We start from the raw sequence: 13,396 nt of genomic DNA, 5'->3' as shown, positions 1-13,396 counted from the left end.
CACAAGCAGTGTTTGAGTTGATTTTGTAGTAACCGGAACCGACCTGACTCGCAGGGTAATTGACATTGCGGGGGAACCTTTTGTGCGTGATATAGGGTTAGATTCATAATTCTGTTAGTTCATAATTCTGTTAATTCTTGTTAAAGAATAAAATGTTTATAAACACACATACATGAAAATTACATAAATGTATATAATCATATAACACACACAATTATATTTCTTCTGATCCAATAATGAACTTTATTTCAGACTAGACAAGGGACATTAAATAAGAAACATTGTAAATAAGAAACATTGTAAACCTCCCCGCAACTTCACACACACTAGGCCTTACCCCCCCGGCACTCCCTCGCCAGCCCCCTCACTACAATGTCTCCCCCCCTCCTATGCCCCTCTCCCTCTCCCGCTGCTCCGGGCCCCACACTCCCTCGCCCCGCTGCCTCGCACTCTCTCTCCCCGCTGCCTCGCACTCTCTCTCCCCGCACTCTCTCTCCCCGCTGCCCCGCACTCCTTCTCCCCGCTGCCCCGGGCCCCGCACTCCTTCTCCCCGCTGCCCCGGGCCCCGCACTCCTTCTCCCCGCTGCCCCGGGCTCCGCACTCCTTCTCCCCGCTGCCCCGGGCCCCGCACTCCTTCTCCCCGCTGCCCCGGGCCCCGCACTCCTTCTCCCCGCTGCCCCGGGCTCCGCACTCCTTCTCCCCGCTGCCCCGGGCCCCGCACTCCTTCTCCCCGCTGTCCCGGGCCCCGCACTCCTTCTCCCCGCTGCGGATCCAATCTTTGGCCGGAAGCAAGAGGGCGGAGCAAAATGGCAGAACAAGATGGCGGAACAAGATGGCGGGGGCAGGTTGCTAAAATGAGTCATAAAATCGCCCATGAATCCGCCCATGAGCGTACTACACGTTTGCGTGAGAGTAATCCATCTTGCTCCGCCATAGGATCTTTGCCGTAAACCAGTAGTCAGATTAGGTTTTTAAGTTAAGTAACTCACTGTCTAGGTAGAATGAAAATGTGTAAATATGTAAAATAAATATATTGTGTAATAACTTAAGATTTAATGAATACTGGTTTAAATCAAGTATCACAACAAGAAAATTGTAACTGTGTGCTTAGATTTAATACTTAAAAAAAAGGAGAGCAGTGTAATGTATTCATGCATATTCATGTTTATGTTAATGAGTTGGTGTTGTATACAAGTAGGGAATGTTGGGTAATAAATCTTCTCTTGTGATCCAGGCAGCCTGCGTGCAAGTTGTTATTCATTCTGCCATCCGGAATATAACAAACATAAACATCCACCACAGTGGAATCAACATTCCTCACTGTGATGGAAGGCAATAAAGTTCAGTCATCTTCCTATTTGTTCACCGTGGTAGGGGCCTTGAACCCTCCGCAATTGCCATTGCCGACGGTCCGATGTCCAAGCCCCCTTGTCGGGATGATCGAAACTCCGACGTCGGGACGGATTGGAACACTCCGCAGCATGGAACTCCCGAGTCGGCTACTTCCTACCAGAGACCGCAGCTTTGTAGTGTTAAAGTCCACATGCCACGTGGTCAGAATTCTTCTTCAGGCGATCCTCGGCAAAGGAGCCCCGGCTCCGGGATGATAAGTCCACGCCGCACCCGCGGCTTGAAGCTCCGGGCCGGCCTTCAGGAATGGCCACACCAATCCAAGTTGTTAGGCCGCAGTAGGGGGGTAGGGGGCGGAGATACGAAACTGAGAAAATCGCATCTCCGTCAAGGTAAGTGACTGAAAAAATGTTTCCCCCTATTCCCCCCTCCTCCCCCACATAAACTAACCAAAAAATATTGCGACATACATTTAAGACATACTTAAAATAAATAAAAACAGAGAAGGGACTCGGCAGACTGTTGGCGAGGCAGCCATTACGAGCGCCACCCGGAAGCCACCCGTTCATTCAAAGTCCAGGCTCACCTTCCTCCTGCCCCCTCAGCACTGCAGATTTAACTTGGGCAAAGTAGACAAATTAAGGTGTTCTCAATCTCTGCTTGCTGGCAACTCAGCATTTTATCTGCAACTTTTATTGTTTCAGGACTTCTTTAAAATCCCAAGTCTGAGGATGTCAATTCAACTTTGTTTTTCCATGTTTAAACAAGGTACTATTACAATTCTGACTAAGATTATCATTAGTAAATCACAACATAACGCAGAAACTAATTTAGCTTTTATACCTCTGATACAAACTTGGTTGTGGCATCACTTAGTGTTTTTAGCATTGGGGTTGCTTCCGCATAAAATAAAGACATTCTGTTGGCCATTTCATTGTTTACTTCATTCTCAGAATCGAACTGTGGAACAAAGCAAGAACATGAATTAAACTTAAAGGCCCCAAAATCGAATTGGCTGATTACATAATGTCCAATAAAATACTTCCACTCACATGCATATTGTTAATTCTGTTACGACTAATTGTCCGTCTGTAGTAACTAAAGTCATTCTGGATGGCTGGATTTTTCATCTAGGGCAGAAACAAAATGAGGTTCCATATCTGCATTGTGTTTTATTTAAAAAAATACCCGTTTGAGTTGCTCAATGTTTCCTGACCTTGAGTTCATCAAAGCGGAGAGTAAAATGTAGAATCTCTGCAAATTGTTTGGCTAGAGCCTGCTCCCTTTCCAGATGCTGAGTTGGTGTGTAGGGTGGAAATGTCAAAGTCTCCAAAAGGCTTTGTAATGCTTTTTCTATATTGGAAATATCACAAAAAAAGCAAACAGATTTCAAGTATGCATTAACTACTAACTAACACGACCCCAAATTAAAATTAAATGACCTTCAGGAATTGTAATGTAAAGAAAACACAAATTATCAATATCTCCTCATGGGTAAACTAAGTATCAAGAAGAGCTACACGAACACCAGCTCGTGGTCTGAGTTCACCAAAGCAGCATTAAATCAGGTGCACCTTCGTGCAGAACATCTAATTTTTGTTACAACCTTTCCTGCTTTCAGGAACAAGTCTTGCACAATCCAACACTGTGATAGTTGGCAGTCAGCTTGTAGAGAGGAATGGTGAGGTTTGCCTGAAAACATGTGCCAATTTCTCCTTTGTCACTGCAGGTATCCGGTACAGAGGAGTATAGATGTGGTGGGCAAGAAGGCCTGCCTGTGTGCTGTATGGCTCCAAGATAGATTTCTGACAGAAGTTTGGGTATATCTAATCTCACCAGTGTTAGTTGGTATGGTCTACAAGGCACCATTCTAAGCAGAAGGAAACAAAGTGATGGAGTAAATCAATGGGCAGGTAGCATCTCTGGAGAACATGGATAGGTAATGGTTCAGGTTGCTGCGACCAGAAGAGACCTGACCCGAAATGACACCTATCCATGTTCTTCAGAGATGCTCTCTGACTCGTTGAGTTACTCCAGCACTTTTATCCAGTGTCCTTTTGTGTAAACCAGCGTCTGCAGTTCCTTGTTTCTGCCAGCTTTTATCATTGAAGGCATCTGCAATGTAAATGTGAGATTCTAGGTAACATCCGAAAAACAAGGGAGCAAAGCAGGGTTTCCCCCCTCTCCTAACTGATATAGAGATGGAAAAAAACCAAAACAAATGTTTACCCAATCTTATGGAGAATTCGTAGAACCTCTTAAGTCTCCCAACCAGTGGACATACTGAATTCCACGCTCTGTCCTGCAGCTGATCATCACCTGAGTTTTGAATTGCCTGGGGAGATAAAAATCACACAGCACCACAGGGATACTCCCACTTCACACATTTTTATTTTTAAGTTCCATTTAAAATTTCAAATAAAATTCAAGATGCGATCCTAATAATTCCTATAATTCATTATAAAGTATTTGACTAAACCTTAAACGCCTGAAATGACCATGGTTACTTTAATATATGTGAACACCTTCCCGAGATGTATATTACTGACACATAATTCCAATCACTTTGCTCGGTGGACAGATGGAAACAGTTTAATTAATAAGAAACTGCGAAGAAGAGTATTTTTAATGTTTTTAAAATAGATCATGAAAGTTTGCAAGTTCCCAAATAAAACCAGCTTCATTCTAAAAGGTTTCTGCAGAAATACAATCCTAATCAGTAAGAGAATGAAGGATCTAATCTTTGCAAACTCAAAAAAAATAAATAATTTGTATTAGCACCCTTAGAGTTAAATCACCACTTTATAAATCAATGTTGCTGGCATACATCTCTTATTTCTTGCCCAGCCCCTTTATAAGCCTGTAGCTCGGTTAGAATGCTCTCAGAATCCTGCAGCACTGCATTCACTTGGTTCCAAATCTCTCTCTCTCCATCCGTGGGCTGTGCATCTATATATGACAAAGATTGACCGTCAAGTAAAGCATGTTTTGTTGCATGTTAAAATCAAGACTCAAGTACATATATTACAAATCTAATTGAGATTTCAGTAAGAATGCTTCAGTAATTTTTGAATTAAATTTGTGCTCAACTATGAATGAATTCAATAAAAGGGAATGCCCAAGTAGCCTGTATTATGCAATGTTGTTATCCAAATTTATACACTTCCAATGTTTGCATTTGGATAACAAATGTAAACTGATCTCTGGAGATTATGTAAAATTTTCAGTAGATCTATATTAATACTTATATCTACACTTATTGATTACCACTCAGCACCATCAAAATCGGAAACAGGTGGTGATGGACGCTTGACCTTTCATATTTTAATTCAATAGATGAATAAATCCTCCAGGTCTGGATTATTGACACATTTGTTCAGTGAAATAACACCAATAAATTAAAACCACATTTTGTCACAAGAAACTGTAGATGCTTGTGACAAAATCACAGTTTGTCCACAGTAACTCACAGCATAGAGTCTGGAAGAAGAAAAGACCACTGCAGTAATTCAGCTGGGCAGGCAGCATCTGTGGAGGCAGAGGGATGGTCGGGATATTTGGGTTGGGATCCTGGCTTCAAGACTGCTGAGCCTCTGAGTTTCTCTAGCAGTTTATATTTTTGCACTGTATCAAAGATATCCAATTCACTAACACTATGAACTAATGTTTGATTATCAATCACCCTGTCAAGGCTTCAGGGCAGTGTTGATTTATATCTTAAACCCAGTTTATTTTTGTTAATTTGTACAATTTTTAAGCTAATTTTAGGTCAAGATCATTAGAAATCCATTGCAACTCGGCAGATATTAGCAATGTTATTTATTGAATAATTAAATGCTAACTTGACAAAGTTTGAAAGAATTTGTACTAAGCCAATCAAAATAAGGCCAAAAAAGTGTCCTGCCAATATCGAAACTGTTTCCTAATTTTGCCAGTCATTCCAGGGGCATGCAAGGAACTAAGTACAGCCATCACTAATTAAACTATCTTTATATTTGCTTTAGTCTGTTATAAACCAATTAACCATTATCCAGTTGATGAATTTCATTGACTTGTGAATGCATACGATAATTCTTGCCATTAAAATCTTCACACTAAACCAAAATGACCACAAAATTCATAAAAGGTAGACAATAATGCTGGAGAAACTCAGCGGGTTAAGCAGCATCTATGGAGCGAAGGAATAGGTGACCTTTCAGGTTGAGACCCTTCTTCAGAATTCATCAACATTCATAAATGTCATTGCTGGATTATTAACCATAACTAACTTCCACTTAGAAAAGGAACCTAATTATGTCTAAAAATGTCAAAATTACTGTTGATTGCACATTCAATGGTTAATAAAGTAAAACCTATCAACTGTTCCTAATCACACATTAAATCATTGGACAAACCACTGTTTATTTTCAAAAAAGCATTTTAATTGAAAAGAAGCCCAACTCCAAGTTTTTAGTTTGGTAGTTTAGTAAAACTAAGTTAAATTAAATTCCCCGCACATTACCCCGGTCAGTCGCATCGATACAAAACTTGGCATTTTGAATGTAGACACAAAATGCTGGAGTAACTCAGCGGGACAGGCAGCATCTCTGGAGAGAAGGAATGGGTGACGTTTCGAGTCGAGGCCCTGGCATTTTGAATTCCTTTCTTTAAAATTACAAATAATTACAAATAATATCGTTTCCACGAGAAAATATATTTAGGAAAGGTTCAATGTTATGAACACCAACATCATATTAGTTCTTCTCACACCCCAGTGTCTGCAGAATAGTTTAATTAAAAAGCCGAGCAAGAGACCATTCGTAAGTGAGTTTAAAATAGCGGAGTCAGGGGATATGGGGAGAAGGCAGGAATGGGGTACTGATTGGGGATGATCAGCCATGATCGCATTAAATGGCGGTGCTGGCTTGAAGGGCCGAATGGCCTACTCCTGCACCTATGGTCTATTGTCTATTGTGAATTTCTAGAAAATTCCCCATTTGCTTTCTGAAAGAGAAGGGAAGAGAAAGATGCGGTGAATATTAAAGGGTTTTGATAGGAAATATATCATCAGCTTTGTTATGTTGTGAGAAGTGATCGATTTCAAGAAGTGCTTTGTCCCTTAACATTTTGTGCAACGCATTTATTGTGAGAACTGAAACTAGGCTCAGAGCACAGTGATATGCGGCAGTACAACTTACTTTCAAAATCCAGGAAGAAATGTGGATAGTTTTCAATCTCCCTGGATAGGACCTTAAGCAGATTACCCATCCCAGCAACCTGATTAAAATGGAACAAATATTTTAAAACATTAAATGATGTTGGTCAATTAATACTGCTTTAAATTAATTATATTTAGACATTAGAATATAGTAAAAATAAAACATTTGTTAAAATACAGAAATTAAAATTTGATACCAGCAGCTTTCAATGACCAGGTTTTATAGCACACAGTTCCCATAACATTCCCACAACTAACTCCAATTATATCACAATAATACTTTATTAGCCAAGAATGTTTTGCAACATACAAGGAATTTCATTTGCCAAGTCAGTCATACAAATAAAAAGCAACGGAACACACAATTTTTTTTTAACATAAACATCTATCACCAGACTCCTCCACATTCCTTTACGTGATGGAAGGCAAAAAAAAGATCAATCTCTTCCCTTTGCTCTCCCGCGGTCGGGGACCTCGAGCCCTCCGTTGACAAGATGATCTTGACTCCCGTAGCCGGCGGCAGGCCCTCCGCGTTGAGTCCTGCATCTGCTCCTGCATCGGGGGGATGTCAGCTCCCCCGCGCCGGACAATCGAACCTCGCGTCGGGTCTGGTCGAACCTTCCGCAACATTGGAGCTCCCGATGTAAAGACTGTAGGCCGCGGTTGGAGCGATCCCAGGTAAGGGATCGGCTCCGATGTAAGTCCACGCCTCGCGGTGGGGCCCAAGGTCAGTGCGAGGAGGCCTCCAGCTCCATCGATAGTAGGCTGCAGAGCGACTGGAGAATGCGATCCGAAAATGAATCCATCTCCGGCAATGTAAGAAACTGAAAAAAAAGTTCCCCGACCCCTCCCCTCACATAAAACAAAGCAGAGAACATTTACACAAACTTTTAACACACACTAAAAATTCAAAATAGACAAAAATACAAAGACTGTTGGCGGGGCTGCAAATCGTACGGAGCCCCTGGCAGTTTACCCCATCTACATAATTAAAAGTCTCATCTTGACCACTTCCTGTCTGCGCTATATATTGATTTTAGAAAAAACGCGACCCTGTATCACTGTGATTTTTGACCATCTTACTCACAGTCCTCCTCCGTGAGCCAGTCCCGAGGATTTTTACCACCGATGAAAAATAAAAAAGTTATGAATGTTTAAAAAACCTTGAGATCAGCTGTCATCTCACCTGTCAATCACCGCGACGAAGGTAATGCCCCTTCCGGGGAGGGCTGGACTATAAAACCCCGGATGCCTGGACGTGTCAATGACTCTGCAAGATCGCGAGGGAGAGGCCACGACTGTCATTCTAAGCTGTGAATCAACTAAACTGTGAGTCTGCAATGTACTTGCAATAAATGATTTGTTAGCCCTTAATGACAATGCCATGAGTTGTTTGGCCTGCTGCCCTGCCTGTGCTTGAAAGTGCAATGCTTAATTGGAAATGAAATGAAATGACAATGCCATGAGTTGTTTGGCCTGCTGCCCTGCCTGTGCTTGAAACTGCAATGCTTTATCAGGTCAGACTGTGTTTGGAAGGAATAAATACTTTATTAAGTCCGACTGCGTTTGGAAGGAATAAATGCTTTATTAGGTCCGACTGCGTTTGAAAGGAATAAATGTTTTATTAGCGTGACTTCCGCTTAGTGGTCGCGCTGATAGCGTAATTTCCGGTGAGTGCAGAGGTCGCGCTGATTGTGTAATTTCCGGTAAGTGCAGAGGTCACGCTGATTGCGGAAGTGCTGCTGACTGCGGAAGCCACACAGTGGGGCTTTTCAACATTCAAAAAAAGTTTGAAACCTTTCTTCAGACCCAACACATTGTCTGTCCATTCCCTCCACAGATGTTGCCTGACCCGCCAAGTTCTTCTTGCATGTGTTTTTGCTCAAGATTCCAGCATCTGCAGTTCCTTGTGCCTTATAATTTGGAATCAATGCTTGACATAGAAATTGCAAGTGAATGCATACCAAGCAATTCATTTTAAATTAAATTCATTGTATGCAAATACCAATCTCGAAAATGTGGGAAATTTAACCAGATTATAGAAACAAAATTCGGTTCTAAATCAAAGTCCTAATTATAATCACGACATATAGAATCTTACATTTTTTGTGGTTAGAATATCATGGGCATCATGCTATAGAACCAATTAATACTCATCTATAGTCACTGTTGTGAAGTAGGAAATGGTGCACATTCCACAAACAGCAATGAGATAAAGATGGGCAACTTGCTGTAAGAAGGATAAATATCTAGGAAGGAACTGCAGATGCTGGTTTAAACCGAAGATAGACACAAAAAGCTGGATTAACCCAGCGGATCAGACAACATCTCTGGAGAAAAGGAATACGTGACTTTTTGGGTCGAGACCCTTCTTCAGGTCTTCTCAACCAGAAACTTAACCTATTCCTTTTCTCCAGTGATGCTGTCTGACCTGCTGAGATACTCCAGTTTATTGTGTCAATCTAAGGATAGATATCTGCAGCTTATTTGGGTAATTCGTTGAAGAAGTGCAGTGAGATATTTTACATCAACCTGAGAGGACAGTTGAGCATTTAACATCTCAATTGGATGATGATACCTCTGGAAATGCAGCATCTCCACAGCAGTGCTCTGAAAATAACTACATGAGCTAAATCCCTTTAACCACGCTGGATTTCATAGTTTTACTTTATTTATTTTAGACCACAATCCTAATGATTCTGCATCTCTGCCTGTAAAATTATGCTTTGCAGTCACTTTGTGCCGAAATATTCCTCACTCTCCCCACCACTACTCACAAAATCCTTCAAATTGATTTTGATGAATAATGAGTTTAAGATGGTAGGTAAGCCTGGACAGGTCAAAAACGAGAAAAGGGTAGCACATATTTATAGGTTAAGAAGGACATATTTCTTCCATACTTCCAAAGCTAACCCGAGGAAGAGTTTAAGATTCAAAAAAGGAAGAAAACTTGTCACCATGAGATGAGGTCAGACATAAGTTGGATGTCCCTTTCAAATTGTCCTTTCCACCATTTTTAATATCCTAACTGAGATCAAAACAGAGCAATATTGTGGCAGTAAGCTTAGGCTGAAGCAGAATTTAATAAAAAGGCACAGCAAATTAATGATACAAAACTGTAATTTATGACTGAATTTTATCCACTCCCTAGACAACTGCCATCACATTCCTTAGAAGGAATTGTGTTATCCTCGGTTCAATGTGTATTACTGGGTTTTATTAAGCACAACCGTGGTTAAATACGAGGTTGATGGTATCATATTGCCAAATCAAGACTGCATTTTGCGAATAATTCAGTATTTCCTGCAGACAGAGATCCCATCAGTAAAGGGAAAACATGCAGACAACTCTGGGGAATTTTTTTTTCCTTTTTTTTTTCTTCTTTTAAATGGTTATAATGAAAGGTTGATGTAGAAAATGCAAATTGCTCTCTTCTGGGCCAGCCTTGATTGTCAGTGTAATATGGCCAAGTTGCTAAATATCTGTGACAAGTTTAACATTCAGCACAAATATCTTAATTAGCTGTGATTTTAGTACAAGTCCATGATTTTGCGATAGGCTTTTCACCCTTCTTGGAGGATAATAATGTATTGCAGGTTACCCCTTCTCTGAAGGCAAAAGACATTACCCATGTTTGGTTGGGTGATCATGGTCGTTAAACTGTATAAATGCAAGTATCCATAACTCAGGTTACCTATAGAAGAAAGATGGGTAGCTTCCTATTTCCACTTTTCCACTCTGCATTACTTTGATGTATCATGTAATGAACATGAAGCATCTGTGAATGATGGCAATGAATAACCTCCCCTCAGCCAGTCGGGTCAAAGCCAAAAGATGTGGACTGTGAAAACTTTTATCCTGGCTGCACACATCAATGTTTTACTGTACGACTCATGCCCTTTTCATTTGCAACTCAGTACCAATTTCTGTTTTACATTGCTCCAATTAAGTTTTATTTATGCCTAATATTTAAAGCTCGGTGGATTTACCTGGCTCTGCATTAAACATAAGCTTCATCCTTTTTTTTTTGGCTGTGGCTTGTAGCCAGAATTTTCTCGTCAGTGAGCCAAGTGAAAATGGGAAAAAAAAATAAAGAGGAGGAAAGAGTAAAAGCTGGGAATCTGCATTAAAGAGCCTTAAACTGTTTCATCTTTGCTTTAGTTAGTTCTGGTCTAGTCCCAGTAGCCCTAGAAGCATTAGTGGTTGCTGCAAGGCAGGAGTCAGGAATCAATCGTATTCCATGTCAGGCAGACCATGCGCATCTCTCTCCCCTGCAATGCATCAGAGAATACTTGGGTTTCTTGACAAGCCAATTTTTCTGTAGGCAAGACATGGTAAAAGGATAAATAACATTTGGAGAAATGAGCAAAAATTGTTCTCCAAAAAATAATTCAGTTCACATGATAAGTTAATTTGAGAGCTGACAAAAATTCTAAGTGAATTGGCTGGGCTGCAAGGTAATGTACATATCATGGAACATGTGGTAATTAGGTCACCAACTGCAGATGCTGCAAGTCTAAAAAAATCTGGAAATAGATGGAAATCAGGAGGTCAGGATATGTGTGGGAACAGAAACAACATGAATGTTTCAGGTTAAAGACCCTCTAATAAATCACAACCGGGGTGAGAATGGGGATAATCGTCCTACTACCCTTTTCCAGCTTCCATCTCTTCCTTCCCCCCTGAAACCGATTCAGGCCATCTCATAACAATTGCCAACAAACTAAATCCTTTTCCAAAATACCCATAGCTAGGCTATCAAGGAATATGGCTGTTACATCATGCATAGCAATAAAGCAATGACTTCTTGTAGTATTAGCTTCAGGATAAAATTGTCTTGGAGAATGGGGAGAAGGCCCTTGCTTTTTTTTGTTTATGGGCATGGGATGTTTTAGACTACACTGGATATGGTCTCCTTTCATTGATTCATTACAAGGATAGTATGGTGCAACACAACTTGGGAATTAAACCGATTTACGGACAGGGTGATGGGTGTGGTGAGAAATGAAGCAGGTATATCAACATGTTTTGGTCTTTTTTTAAATTATTTTTCGTTTGTCTTCTTATTTTTTTTTAAGTTTTTACTTATTCACTCTGTGACTACACTCTTCGGTAGTTTAGCGGTTTACACATTCACTATCTCTTTCACTTTCTCTCTTTCTTGCTCTTTCTCTATTTTTATATTTCATTTTTGTCAAATTTAAAATGAAGATGTACAATAAATGTATTTTGTCATATGCCGTGGTTTATACTACTGTACACTGCTTCTAATAAAAATATTAATTAAAAAAAAGAGTACACGGGACTACCTGTGGACCCATTGGACGCCAGAGATTCCCGTTGTGACGCAAGTCAAGTACAACCCGTTCAGTTATTTCAAATTCCGTCAACTACGCACACGCGGATACCGGGCCCGGCAACCCTCCACCAACTGCACAGGCGCGCAAGTTCACAGCAGAAGGTAAATTAACGTTTATAAAGGGGATTACTTTTAAAAATCGAACAAAACCTGATACTGCACATCGCAGGTGAATGGTAAGGCGCTATTGTGTACCATTTTGACTGTATTTCGGGAACATACATACACACATATATACAAGATAAGACTTTTGGCTAGAAACTAGACCAAGTGGGACCCGTTAGGTCCCTGTCACACGGGATGCCTGGTCCCCCAAAGCAACCCGTTCATCCAATGCAATATTTGACCACTCGCCCATAGCCCCCACGGGAGGCCTGGTTCCCAAACGCAACCCATTCTCTAAGGCAATATTCCAAGACTCACCCGTTCCATCAACGCTATATTCCACCACTCACCCATAGCCCCCAACTGTGCAGGGGCTGCTCATTTCCCCTTATTCACCCTCCATAATATTAAAAAAAATGCAATTGCACTTGCTAAGGCTGGCAGGACTGTGTCCTGGGATTGCAACATTGTAGCGGGCAGGGTTATAATCCCATCGTGATGTCATAGCTGTAACTGCCAGTGCAGAGGGAAAACATTTTTCAAAAATCGGTATTTTTGGAAGTTAAAAGTGTGAATAACTTGTAAAATATAACATCAATCTGAATAAAACTTGATACACCACACCATACAACAATGGTAGGTAAGGTGGTCCAAACATCGTGTACCTTTTTGGCGTAGTTCAGGCCATGAAAAGCACGTGCACAAACAAACACGCAAACTCACTTTAGTTTTAGGAATATATATATATATTTAGATAGATTAGAGGGCAGAAAAGGTAACAGTGTACTGAAGTAATGGTCTACACCATACATTATTGCTTTTGGAACAGTGATTTAACCCAGAACTCCAATCCAAAAGAAAGGCTTGTACTGCTGAGCCATGGCTGTTGAGTTCACTTGTGCAAAGGCAAACGTTTCTCCAGTTTTCGCCTCGAGTTCATCAATCAGGAAACATCAATGCAAGCAAACGAGCTGAAGCACGAAACGCATCTTCAAAAGGATCATTTGAAACATGCATTGACAAAATCAAGACAAAGTTTATTGAATTCTCTGATTTGTTTCCATTGAGGCTGTTAACGTCTGACTACAAAATGAATCCCCAGGGTAAAGGAGAGGGGATTACCAGTGTTGAGCTATATTAACTGATGAAAGAGAAGGGATGATTTGTTTTGTTGTTTCTTTTTTTTTTAAAGGAGTAATTCCACTAACTCCTTTACTCTCATGAAACAAAGTAACTCAGTCAGTTTGTTTTCCCATTGCATGCAGGTTTATAATTCCCATTTCTTTTGTACACATTTTAATACAAAACAGCCAGTCATCTACTGAGCAAATTACAAATGTTGTAAGACAAAGTTTATAGATATGCAGGTTGCATAGTAACACGGT

General features: G+C 40.7%; 1 protein-coding gene across 3 annotated transcripts in view; it reads right to left on the bottom strand.

Annotated features, from left to right (window-relative positions):
• Window positions 1-13,396, bottom strand: part of cyria (CYFIP related Rac1 interactor A) — a 169,269-nt gene that overhangs the window by 15,031 nt on the left and 140,842 nt on the right. For all 3 annotated transcript variants that reach the window (XM_033021567.1, XM_033021565.1, XM_033021566.1), the window contains 6 exons: window positions 6,528-6,606; window positions 4,178-4,299; window positions 3,580-3,685; window positions 2,567-2,703; window positions 2,403-2,480; window positions 2,194-2,310 (listed from right to left, as the gene is read on the bottom strand). In XM_033021567.1, coding sequence (XP_032877458.1) covers window positions 2,194-2,310; window positions 2,403-2,480; window positions 2,567-2,703; window positions 3,580-3,685; window positions 4,178-4,299; window positions 6,528-6,597 — 630 coding nt within the window. In that variant the 5' untranslated portion in view covers window positions 6,598-6,606. The remainder of the gene's footprint in view (window positions 1-2,193; window positions 2,311-2,402; window positions 2,481-2,566; window positions 2,704-3,579; window positions 3,686-4,177; window positions 4,300-6,527; window positions 6,607-13,396) is intronic.

Source organism: Amblyraja radiata, chromosome 5 (assembly GCF_010909765.2).
Source record: "Amblyraja radiata isolate CabotCenter1 chromosome 5, sAmbRad1.1.pri, whole genome shotgun sequence".
NCBI classification, from domain to species: domain Eukaryota; kingdom Metazoa; phylum Chordata; class Chondrichthyes; order Rajiformes; family Rajidae; genus Amblyraja; species Amblyraja radiata.
Note: the sequence above shows the minus strand (reverse complement) of the source record. Positions and strands in the feature narration are given on the sequence as shown.